The 13,253-nt window shown below is 47.3% G+C and overlaps 1 protein-coding gene across 1 annotated transcript in view; it reads left to right on the top strand.

Annotated features, from left to right (window-relative positions):
* The window catches only part of Rin3 (Ras and Rab interactor 3), an 83,644-nt gene that overhangs the window by 39,517 nt on the left and 30,874 nt on the right, over window positions 1-13,253 (top strand). The window contains exon 5 of the mRNA XM_035445865.1: window positions 7,573-7,645. Within this exon, the coding sequence (XP_035301756.1) occupies window positions 7,573-7,645 (73 nt within the window). The remainder of the gene's footprint in view (window positions 1-7,572; window positions 7,646-13,253) is intronic.

The following is a 13,253-nucleotide window of genomic DNA, read 5'->3' as shown; positions in this document are numbered from 1 at the left end:
GGAGTAGGCGTGTGGGGTGCTTCCCTTCGCTGTGGGGAACCCTGCAGGCTTTATTCTCTCCCTGGTTCCCAGCCTCTTGTCACCTTCACTTTCTGTCTATGGGGTCTGCCTTTTTCTGCTTAGGACTTAGTGACCAGTCACCAGTCACATAGTGTCCTTTTGGAGTCTAGGTGTCAAAATCTACCAGGATTAGATGTCCCAACCCTTTCTGGGTGACAGAGGAATTCAGAGATTAGCTCCATGGTGTCACCTAAGAACTTTGATAAGACTACACCCTGGGCCCACTCAAAAGTTTTCCCCAGCCAGGTGTAATGGGGTCTTTTTCTTCTCCAAGCGTTCAAAGCTGTTGGCCCTTGGCCTCTCCTGGGGGAGGGGTGTCCAGCTTCCCGAAGCCTTTCACAACAGTTTCCTCCTGAAGCAGATCTGATATATTGATTGTGCACCCCCTAAGTGTGCACAGAGAGGCCTGGCTGCATGCAGGATAAAGCAAATTAACATCTCTCCACCCACCCAATTTTCAATCATCCATGGAGAACAAGCAGATGGCTACATCAGTGTCTAGCTCCAGGAAAGAAGTCCTGTGGATCCCCTGGCCATGAAAAGGAAAAGTCCCTGTGGCTCTTCTATGAGGTTCTTGTCAGTTTTCTTTCCCACTTAACCTTTGTTTCTGCCGGCCAGGGACTGACTTTGACCAAGCCCTTTATGTGGGCATCACAACTAAACATTTTAGGGAGAGCTATTGTTGGTAGTGTATTGGAAGTGAGATCTCCAGCCAGGGCTACACAAAGAAACCCTGTCTCAGGAGGGGGGAAAATGTAAGATATCTACAGTATAGCTGTCTCTATGTGGAAGGTTGAGTTTCTGTTTCCCAAGTAAATGTGTACCCCCACACACAGTGATCTTTGTTGTTTCTGCAGATGCCCATCAGAGCCTGGGGTGAGGGTCCCGGCTGCTCACCCTTCACTTACTAGTGACCCTTGTCACTTAGTGGTGGCCTTTGTCAGAGCTGTTCCATGCTACCTTAAAGAACACAGCATGAAGGACACATTTTCATTTGTTGAATACACTTGCCTCAGCCACTGGGGATTTGTAGTGATTGAGACCAGGCATGATCTGGGCTAACTTCCATACCATCTATCTATGAAACTGTGTCTGTGTGGTAATACAGCAGAGAAGACTGTGGTTTAAGTGAGAATGGTAACCCACTCAGGTCCTACAGCATTTTTTTTTTAATTTTTCAAGATAGGGTTTCTCTGTGGCTTTGGAGGCTATCCTGGAACGAGCTTTTGTAAACCAGGCTGACTTTGAACTCTCAGAGATCAGCCTGCCTCTGCCTCCTGAGTGCTGGGTTTAAAGGCATGCGCCACCAATGCTCAGCTCCCACAGCATATTTTTGTTTGTTTGTTTTTCTTTTTTTTCTTTTTCTTTTTCTTTTTTTCTTAAAGATTTATTTATTATGTATACAACACTCTGTCTGCATACATCCCTGAATGCCTGAAGAGAGCACCAGATCTCATTATAGATGGTTGTGAGCCACCATGTGGATGCTAGGAACAGAACTCAGGACCTCTGGAAGGGCAGTCAGTTCTCCCAACTCTGAGCCAACTCTCCAGCCCCTGTTTGTTTGTTTTTCGAGACAGGGTTTCTTTGTAGTTTTGGAGCTGTCCTGGAACTCACTATGTAGACCAGGCTGGCCTTGAACTCACAGAAATCCACCTGTCTCTGCCTCCCAAGTGCTGATACGAAAGGCATGCACCCACCACTGCCCGCATAACGCAGCCTATTAACTGCCTTAGTTACTTTTCTCATAACTATGACCAAAAAAAGCAGCTCAAGGAAGAATGGGTATATTTTGGCTCACGGATTAAGTGTAAGGTACAGTCAGCCACGTTGGGAAGTTGCAGTGGGAACAGGAGGCTGCTGGTCCCTTTGCATCGCAATAAGAGACCCATACCACTGCTCAGCGCATGTTGTCATTTTGATTAAGTTTGGGACCCCAGCCTACAGAATGGTCCCATTCACAATTGGCATGGGTCTTCCCAGATCAGTTAAACCTCTTTGCAAATGCCCAGAGGAATGTCTCTCCTAGGTGACTCTAAATCCTGTCAAGTTGACAGCGAAGTGAACTTCTCCACAAACCATTTCAGAGAGCAGAAGAACTGACCGTGAGTGAAAGCCCGTTAGACACAGTAAGGTGTGGACTGTGCAATGTGAGCTGGGTGTCTCTAATCTTATGGACACATTTAAACAGCATTCTTTGTTCATTTTTAAACTTTTGGAAAGGTAGTTAGATTTGGACAATGACAAAAGGCTTGTACCTAGATTTTATCTTTCAAAACTCATCATCAAAAATGAATACCTGATTGGAGCTGGAGCTTGAATCCCAGCATCTACTTGGCAGCTCACAACTCTCTATAACTACAGACACAGATCTGATGCCATCATCTGGCTTCCATAGGAACTACATGCACATGGTGCACAGACACACACGCCTGCGGGCAAAATACCCATAGAAATAAAGGGGGATTTTGTTTGTTTGTTTGAGAAGGGATTTCTCTGTGTAATGCCATGGTTGTCCTGGAACTCAACTTTGTAGACCAGGCTGGCCTTGAACTCACAGAGATCCGTCTGCCTCTGCCTCCCAAGTGCTGGGATTAAAGGTGTGTGCCACAATGCGTGGCTAAAGGGGAAAAAGTTTTAAATGAATAACCCATGTAAAAATAGGCAAAGGATCTGAATAGGCATTTTTGTTAAAAATGCAGGCATACAGTCAGTAAACACATAGAAAAATGCTCAGACTCACCAATCTTTAGGGAAATGTAAATCAAAACTATGGGATACACTTTAGCCACTGGTGCAGCTGCAGTCAAAATGTGGGACAAGTGTTAAGGATATGGAGAAACTGGAACTCTTATGCATGACTGATGGGAATGTAAAAGTGATGTCACTGTAGAAAACGGTTTGGTAGTTTCTTAAATGTTCAGAATTACCATCTGACTGAGTCCATGAATATGTCCATGGAAGTTTGTACACAATGGTATTCACAGTAGCACTCTATGCCAGGTGCTTGGGGTGCTAAGCCAAGCACTGTGTTAGGTGCTGGAGGTACCATGGAAAAGAAGAGAACCATATATAGTCGGCCTTTTGCAGAGCATGTTTTTACACAGTGACAAAGTGGAATTTCTCTTTTAATAGCCTTCAGGTTCTTTTTTTTTTTTTTTTTAATGTATACAACATTCTGCTTCCATGTATGTCTGCACACCAGAAGAGGGCACCAGATCTCATAATGGATGGTTGTGAGCCACCATGTGGTGCTAGGAATTGAACTCAGGACCTTTGGAAGAGCAGGCAGTGCTCTTAACCTCTGAACCATTTCTCCAGCCCGCCTTCAGGTTCTTATGGCTGTTCCATTCTAACGTTGATACTGTAAAAGTCAGGATCCAGGTTGATACAGTCCAGCCTTGATGGAGAGTGATAAGGTGAAAGAAAGGCTTCCATCTCCCTAAGAGGCAGATTCCGATTGCTGTGGCCTGTGGCCACCTCAGTACAGACTGGCTCCCACAGGCTGGCACTGGAGCCTCACCACATGAAGTCGGATCTCTGGAGTATTCTGTACTATGGCCCTTACTGAGGGACCCTGGAGAGCATAAACACTGTGACAGTTCAACATGACTGGCTGGTCGGGTGTCTTTGTCAGGAGGGATAGGCTGGCAGGCTGTGTGCTGCAGGGTATTGCCAAGTGCAGAAGTGGATGCTGGGTGTCCCCAAGGCAATGTGAGGTGGTGAGGTGACGTGACCTCTTGGCAGTACTGGGGTCTGGGCACTTATCAGCTTTGGACAACTTCTGAGGAAATACTAGAAACTAATCTTGGGGGGACACTGATTCCAAACCCCTGCTTATAGATGTCATACTTGGGGCTAGAGAGATGGCTCAATGGTTAGGAGCACTGGCTGCTCTTCCAGAGGGCCCAGGTTCAATTCTCAGCACCTACCTGGCAGCTAACACTTGTCCATAACTCCAGTTTCAGGGGATCTAATACCCTCTTCTAGCCTCCAGCCATGCATGTGGTACACAGACGTGCTTGAAGTCTTTCATCCACACACATAAAAATAAAACAATATTTTTCAAAGAAGTCATACTTGTTCATTATAAAAATCCCAGCAAAACAATGCAGGAAGGAAAGCTGAGTCCACTCTGTAGTGAATCTTCCTCATCTTTTTTATGTAACAGCTTTATTTAAATTTTATTTAGTTGTGTTTATTTACTGTGCTTGGTATCATGTGGTTGGCCCATCCATTTAAAGTATATAATTCAGAGGCATTAGTGTGTTCAGAATTGGGCAACCGTCACCACCATTTAAAAATGTTTCTCCACATCTAAAAGAAACCTCATGTTGCCTAACAGTGTGAACATACACAGTGGCACTGAACTCTGCTAAATAGGCTGTGTATAGTTTAGCACAGACCCCTTCATTCTAACCTCCCCCCCTCCCTAACCGCCTCACCCTTCTACCCCCACCCTGGCTTACACACACCATCCTAAGCCACCACCCACCTTCTTTCTAGATAGGGCATACTCTCACTTTCCACACCAGAAGGCCCATTCTACCCTGTGCTTCATGGGCCCTGGCCATGTGCCTGGTCCAGTGGTGTGCTGGGCATACGGGCAGGAAAGCAAACATTCCTGATGTCTGCTGGTCCCCAGCTTATATACCAACTGAGCCTCTCACTGATTCTGCCTGTGTGTGGCCCTGCAGAGGGGAGGGATGGGAATAAGGAAACAAAGGCTAGGGACAGAGGGTAGATTGAGGGCTGAGAGCTCTGGAGGCTCGGCAGAGACAGGAGAGAGAAACAAGGAGTGCCTGATGGGAATGAGGGAGAAGGGTACAGCCTCTGCTATGGCTTCTGTGCAGAAATTGCATGTGCAGACATGTGTGGCCATGGACTCCTCCCGCTGCCAACGGCCTCCCTGCTCATCCTACTGGCTGGAACTACCATTTGAGACCTTTACTGTTGTCTTGACATGCCATGTGCTATCAGGAGCAGCTCCCAAGAATTGCTTTATTTCATGATTAAGAGGTGGCATGTGTTCCTTTCTGCTACAACAAAGGACACAAACTGGATGGCTTTCAGTAACAGAAACTTTCTCTCTAACCATTCTTTGGGGGCAGAGACCTTAGACGAAGGTGTGGGTGAGTTTGACATTTTTTTTTCCAACTTTTTGTATTTGAATTAGGAACAGGATTGTTTTACATGACAATCCCATTTCCCTTCTCCCACCCGTCCTCCCCTACTCGCCCCCTCCCCACTAAAACCTTATCTGTCACATGTCTTCTCTGCTCCACCTGGATGGTGAGGCCTTCCATAGGGGGTCATAAAAGTCTTTTTTTTTCCCTTTGGGTTAGGGCCTAGGCCCACCCCCGTGTGTCTTGGCTCAGGGAGTATTCCTCTATATGGACTGGGCTCCCAAAGTCCACACCTATGCTAGGGTTAATACTGGGCTTCTACAGGAGGTCCCCTAGATCTCTGAGGTTTCCTCACAGAAACCCATGTTCCTTGAGTCTGGATCAGTCCCATGCTGGTATTCCAGCTATCTGCATCTGGGTTCCAGTTCAGATCGTTGATTAGTTATGGGTGTCTGCTTCTACTTCCACCAGCTGCTGGATGAGGGCATATAAGTCTGTCATCAATCTCATAATCAGGGGAGGGCATTTGAGGTAGCCTCTCCTCCGTTGCTGAGATAGTTAGCTGGTGTCATCTTTGTAGATCTCCAGACATTTCCCTAGTGCCTCATTTCTCTGTAAACCAAAAGTGTCTCCCTCTATTATATCTCCATTCTTGTTATCGTGTATTCTTCCCCTGACTCATATTTTCTGCTCCCTCATGTCCTCGGCATCCCTCTTCCTCTCTCCTTCTCATTCTCCTAGCTCCCTCCCCCCTCTTCCCGTGCTCCCAATTTTCTCAGCAGATCTTGAGCCTCTCCCCTTCTCCAGGGGACCATGTATGTCTCTCTTAGGGACCTCCATATTTATTAGCTTCATTGGCAGTGTGGATTGTAGGCTGGTAATCCTTACTCTATGTCTAAAATCCACATATGAGTGAGTACATACCATAATTGTCTTTTTGCAATTGGGTTACCTCGCTCAGAATGATTTCTTCTAGATCCATCCATTTTCCTGCAGAGCTTGACATTTTTCAAAGCCTCAGACTCACATGTGTTCCTGTTCTCCAGGCTCTATCACGGTCATTCATTCTCTGTGGCTTGGAGTCCTGTGTCTTCACAAGGCCAGAACACCAAACATGGCAAAGATTTCCAAAGAAGGTCACTTATCATGTTCTAAGCACCAGGACTTGAATACTTCTTTTTGGGGGGTGGGAGAGGTACAGTTCAGTCCTCAACAAATGGGAACACTTGTAATGCTGGTTTGCAGTTGGAGAAACTGAGGCAGAGAGAGGCTGTGCAACAACTTGATAGAGATTTGATGCCCAGATGCACACACAAGCCCCCAGGCAGTTACAATACTAAATAAAGGTCCTGGGACAAAACACAGTTTATCTCATACTAACTCCCATGCTCCAAAGCTCCGGAAGATTGTGGGTCTCTGTCCAGACAGGTTCAGGGTGTCCATCCCTTTGGGAGAAGGACCGTGAGCATATGTTGGAAGCCACAGGGGACATTCCCAGCGGGCAGAAATACCAAGGACAGTTTTTTGTTTTCTTGGTTTTTAATCTCTTTATATGTTTTTATATCTAATCAAACAGGAAGTCATGGTCTGTCATAAATAGATAAATGTGATTTTTATATCACCTGATCTGTTGAGAGCAGTGCTTAGGTTGGGAGGGGGTAGCAATTGGAATACATATACTTATGGATCTGTGTCGCTCTGCCCTGTGGGAAACTGGTCCAGGCTTTGCAAACTGCATAGCAGGCTGATATCACCTAGATGATTTTGTCTTTAGGGGTTGAAGGGCTGTTCCCTTGGAAGGTGGGGAAAACTGAGGCATAGGGAGGGAAAGGGATGCCTGCAGAGCCTGGTTATCAGTTCCAGGGTCAAAGCTAGGCCTGGAAGCCCAGTTTGAATCTCCTTCTCCTGTGTCACACGGGAAAGATAACCAAAACTCAGTCCAAATGTTGTTCAGCACCACAGAAGCCCAGGGAAGCCCAGTGTGGACTCCTAAGTTTAGGAAGCAAAAATTGCCAGGGGTTTGGTCATGGGCCTGAGATCTAGGCATCATGAAATCCAGTGCCTACTGAGATTGTCATTGGCAACTGGCTACGGGTGTCAATCTACTTTTATAATCTAGACTCCTGTTCACCAAAAATGGTGACCATGTTTAAGTTGGTACCAGCCACAGTAATTGGTAATGCTTGAACTCTCAACACATTGACACCTTGAGCTCTGTTTCTCACTGCAGTTGGCAGCTGCTACTTGTGGGGGGGTCCTTCCGGAGGCAACAGAACTCAAAGAGAACATGGCAGATGTATACCACCTTCCAAATCTAGGGGAGCAGCTAGCCCCTCCCCCTTGCCATTAGAGGATACTTACAAGGGCCTTTCTTGTCTCTCCCCAGTATTGTACCTGGAAGGCTCCGTTCTTGTGTTTGAGGACATCTTCAGACTGATTGCTTTCTACTGTGTCAGTAGGTGAGTAACCTGGCCCTAGAGGAGGCTGTGTGGGAGGCTTCCCTTCCTGTCTTAACAGAAGCCTATTTGCTGCAAAACACCCATTTGGTTGCAACAGACATCTGTGCAACCTGGGTGTGTTTGTGGCATAGGAGAGGACAGAGTAGAGAGGGAGGGGATGCAGTGAGAGGGGACAGTCCCTTGTCTTTGCTCTGGTAACTACAAGAAGAGAGATCAGCTGTGATGTTTCCTGGACTCTTCTGGTGAGGACTTCTCTGCCAGCCACCTGCCCATCTGGATCTTGATAGTCTTTCAACTTCTAGTGTCACCAGCATCAGGGACAGCTTGGGACCCTTTGGACCAAATGGTGCCAGGGAGTACAGAAGGAATTTCCTATAGCAACAGCTAGGAGGGCTGATGCCCCATGGTGGGTGGGGGCCTGGGATTGTTCAGCTGGGCAGACCACCATAAGTTCCGCTCCATTCACTCAGAACTGGTTTCCGAGCAGCAAGAATTTAAAAATATATTTAGTGCCATAATCTATCAGCTGAAGCTTTGGGGCCTGCACAAGGCTGATTAGATGTTTGCTAAGATGTGTTGGGGTCTTTAACTACAGGCTACCTCCGATGAAACCATGCTCCACTAATAATACCCCTCCCACCCTCCAGGCCAGCAGAGCAATGCTGATAATTACAGCTGATACTCACCTCTCCTGCAGCCTAGTGAAGGCTCCCCCCAGCACTCAGTGGGGCTCTGAGGGATTTTTATACACACTACTTCCTTTGTTTTATTTTGTTTCTGAATAGGATTTCTCTGTGTAGCCCTGGTTGTCCTAGAACTTACTCTGTAGACCGGACTGGCCTCGAAACTCATAGAGATCTGCCTGCCTCTGCCACCCCAGTACTGAGATTAAGGGTGTGCACCACCACTGCCCTACCCTACCCACTGCCATTTAAAGATTTTTTTTTTATGTCTTAATGTTTGCCTACATGTATGTATGTGTACTGTGTACATGCAGTGCCCAAGAAGGCCACAAGACAACATCAGATAGATCCTTGGGACTGGAGTTACAGACAGTTCTGAGTCACCATGTGAGTGCTGAGAATCAAGCTCAAGTCCTCTATAAGGGCAGCAAGTGCTTGTAACCACTGAGCCATTTCTCTAGGTCCCTCCACGTTGTCTTTTGAAATTTACCAACCCACAAGGGTTGTAACCATTGCATTGATGAGGAAATGGAGATTGGTAAACAGCAGAGTGAAGTTCAATCTAAAGAAAGCTCTACACCAGTGCACCCAAAGAAATTCTATGTGCTGACTTGGCCCACTAGACTCACAAGGGATAATTGCAGAGGTCCCGGACTGTGGGAAGATAGGCTCTTTTGAGTTTAAGTTAAAGAAGCTCTGTTCAGTATTTGGCTCATGCTGGGTACAATGGATGAATGGATAGAAGGATGGATGGGTGGGTGGGTGGATGGATGATGGGTGGATGGGTGGATGGATGATGGGTGGATGGGTGGATGGGTGGATGATGGGAGCACAGATATTAAGCTGGAAATTTAACACCTCAGATCCTCCACTTCCTCGTTTATAAAAGAGAATGCTCATATCAATTGCTTTGATGCTGGAGGAAGGGTGAGTTAATGCCCATGAAAGAGAAAGTACACTGTCTGGGACCCCATGGACTCTCATTCCATCTCTGCCATTTGGACTGTCGAAGAGTTTTCTGGGCATCAGCTTGGTGTCTGGGAAGACCAGGAACTATGGTCACCAAGCTTACACCTGTCACTTCCCAATCTCCTCCTCTGGCTGCTATCAAAATAGGTGCTTGTACTCCTGTCTTCACACACTCGGAAAGGGACAGAGATGGGCTTGACCATCTTTTGGAGTGGGGGTGGGGGGTGTCAGGCAACAAGGCCTGAATGCTGAGCACCTCAGGAACCAGAGCCCCAGGCCTGGAGCTGTGTGACTCCAGGTGTGCCTCTCCAGGCACCCTTGCCTCTTTTCAGGTGACATTAGTAGTTGGGTATGAGAGTCCACAACTTCGCAATTCTAAGGTCTCACTTGGGTCCCACTTGGGTCCCACTTGCAGACTCCTTCAGAACCCAACACTGGAGGCTGCTGAAAATGTGCTGTCAAGGCTTTGTACAGCTCGGTGCCCACTTCTGGGTATGCTGGGGAATATTGGTCCAGTCTAGACTTTTGTTAGAGCTGTATCCCCATCACCACACTAAACCCAAGCTGGAGGGTTGCACCCAAAGTAATTCTATGTGCTGACTTGGCCCACTAGACTCACAAGGGATAATTGCAGAGGTCCCGGACTGTGGGAAGATAGGCTCTTTTGAGTTTAAGTTAAAGAAGCTCTGTTCAGTATTTGGCTCATGCTGGGTACAATGGATGAATGGATAGAAGGATGGATGGGTGGGTGGGTGGATGGGGTCCCCAGCAAGCCCACTGGTTTCCTCCTCTACAAGTATACTTCCCATTGGGCACTTGAGGGCCCTGTGAGCTGGTGGCAGCTCACAGAGACATTCCTAGGATAGCACACACTAGCCCTAGAGGTCAATACATAATGAAGACTTCACCTGAGCAGGAATCTCAAGCTTCTCACCCCTAATGCCTGACAGATGATGAACATTCTCTCAGACCTTTGTGAGGGTCACAGGTACCAACCTTCAGAAACAACCCCCTCTCTAGAGGCCCCAGTTCTTGTCAAAAGCTTCTCAGTTTTGACAGTTCCAGGAGCTCAGTGAAGAGTGTGCAGAATTGGAGAGGTGACTGCTGCCTGAGTGTCTGTGTGCTCAGTGTTACTTACTCGTCTCTTTGTAGCCCCTATCATGGCCACTCGTCACAAGGCTAGTTAGTAGTGCCTATCCCCAGAGCTGTGCTGAAGATTTCTATTTGGGCCTTAGCAGAGCAGCAGGTATGGAGAAGTACCCATAAACCCATCCTCTGTGTTCTTAGTGATGATAGGGATGAGGAAACTGAGGCTGGGGTGTGACTGACCTCAAGTGGCACAGCCAAGTTCTGAAGCCAGATTTGAGCCCTGGTGTTGTGCCAGGCTTGTAGAGGAAGCGAAACGTTTATTACTTCTCTTTGGTCTATCCCTTTGTATATGGAGCTGGTAGGCCCTCCTTGCGAAGGAGATGTGGGGGGCCTGCCAAGGAGGGCAGGGAGAAAATTCCAGGCAGAGGAAACAGGGTGGACAAAGGGCCCCAGCCACAGGTAGCCAGATGGTAGTGGCACACACCTTTAATCTCCGCACTCAGGAGGCAGAGGCAGATGATCTCTGAGTTCAAGGTCAGCCTGGTCTACAGAATGAGTTCCAGGACAGCCAGGACTACACAGAGAAACCCTGTCTCAATAAAAACAACAACAACAAAAAAAACCAAAAAAAAGAAGGAAGGAAGGAAGGAAGGAAGGAAGGAAGGAAGGAAGGAAGGGAGCTACTGGTAGCCTGAGGAGTGGCTCTATGGAGAGGGCAGGACAAAGCCATGTGTTGAGTCACAGGGGCTTCCTTTTGCAGCTGTTATGAGCCATACTGTCTCCCATGGTTAGACAGCCCCAGACAGAGCAATATGGCTGCAGCAGGAAGTTGAGGTGAAGGAAGAGAAGAGCCAAGAACAGCCAGGGGCTGCTGAAGTTATCTGGAGTCATGAAGAGATGTCACCCAAAAGGGAGGAAGCAGCCACTGAAGAAAAGACATATGGCTGCAGAGATGGGAGACACTGGGGCTTCCCGCCTGGTGGCAGGATGCTTAGTCACATTGTTTCTTGAGCATGCCCATGGTGCCAGATGCTCAGCTAAGACCCTTACCAGGATCTGGGGCCTGATCCTCAACACAACCCTGGTACAGGGTCAGTTAACTCAAATAAATGTCATTACCCAAGATGAGGAAGGAAGGAGCTCTGTGGGCCCATCCTCGCTCAGACATGCCCCACACGGTAGCTAGGCCACCACCCTCCTCAGGGAGTGGCTCACTGGTCACTCCCACCTTTGAAGATAACTGTCATCACAGTGCTTGCAAAGCTCTATCCCACATCAGTGGCTCGAGAGTGCTGGTGGCCCAGGTGCTGGGGCTGGCAGTGGAAGTGGGGGATCCCGGGGGAGTCACTGAGCCCTGAAGTCTACAGTCTGATTTCAGTTCCAGGTAACTAATCCAACCAAACTGAGCCATTAGAGAACCAATTTTGTGACTTTGTATGTAAGAAAGTGAGATGGGCTATATTCCTCCCAAAAATGTCCTGTGCTGATGGAATAAGTCTTGAGTTACTGAGCTTGTGTGTGTTTGTGTGTACGTGCTCACACTTTGTGTTTCTTGTAAAAAGCTTTGTTAGAACAGGGGCCTCCAGAGAGGTGTGCAAGCTGGCCCTCAAGCTTGAGGGGTGGCTGTTAAAACATCCACTCTGAAGAACCCACTTTTGAAATCTCTATTTCTGTGGTGCCTTTTACTGGGCTTCATAGTTCACAAGGAAACAGATATGCATGTGTGCAGAGCATCTGTAAGTTTAAGTCACTGTTTGGTAGCCTTTGCTTTCGGGGAAGGTCTGTGGCCCAAGCCTGTGCTCATTAGGATCTACTGTGAGCTGTTTAGACATGCAGATGCTAAAGAGTAGCTGGGGGTGCTGTTCATAGAACACTTACCTGGTATCTTGAGTCAGTTCCCTACACCACACATGCTCGCACACATGCGTGCATCCTAATGGCAGCTGTCATAGGCCCAAGTGCTGTTAATCTTGGACAGAGGAGCCTGCACTTTTGGCCTTTTCCTAGAGGTTCTGATCTAGGAAGTCTGCAGAGTACAGACACTAAAAATATCATAGAGTCTCTCAGAAGTGTCCAGTGCCCTTTTAGGTTTCAGTTGTCAGTAGGTTTACCAACAGATGCTTATTGACCTAGCACCTCATCTGAGGACTGTCCTGGCCTTGCCCAAAAGCCCAGGGACTTCACAACTTGGGTGTGACTAAGCCTGTTTTTGGCTGCCTGACTTCCCCACCTTGACACTGTGCTAAGACTTTAGTTATTCAGCCACAAACTGGACAATTTGCATGTCATTGTCACTGACAGGCCACCACTAAGTCCACTAGAGCAAGCTTCTCCGTCATACTCAGGATTTGAAATACAAAAAGTGCCATAATCTGTTGGGGTGTGAATGTGGGTATAAGCTTGGGGCAAGAGTAGCAAATTGCTGTCATATCTTGAAATATTATGTCCTGTAGCTTAGCAGGCTCACTAGGAATCTACTCAAAAGAAATACTAGCTGAGGGTAGAGTCACCAGGAACTGAAATTCTTCTTAGCAGTGTTGTTTGAGCCAAGGCAGTATGCAAATAGTTTTGTCTTTTTTCTTTTAAACTAAGAGGCAGTCCAATCTATCTAGGAATGAAGAGTCTGGCCTTAGACCCAATCTTCATTCATGTTCATACACCAGCATTTGTGAGTTGGTCTCTGAGCCTCCAGTTGCCCAGTACTGAAAGGGGTCTGGGAAAACTATCTATCTCTGTGAGAACATTTGAGAGAGAACCTGGGGGATGCTAGACCAGAACCCAGGGCAGCATAAGCTATGTGCTAGAAAGACAGAAGAAACAGGGTTAGATACTCATCCAAAGGAAAAAGTAATGGAGGCACAGAAAAG

This window comes from Cricetulus griseus, chromosome 5, assembly GCF_003668045.3.
Source record: "Cricetulus griseus strain 17A/GY chromosome 5, alternate assembly CriGri-PICRH-1.0, whole genome shotgun sequence".
In the NCBI taxonomy this organism is placed as follows: Eukaryota; Metazoa; Chordata; class Mammalia; order Rodentia; family Cricetidae; genus Cricetulus; species Cricetulus griseus.
This window is presented reverse-complemented; position numbering and strand designations above follow the sequence as displayed.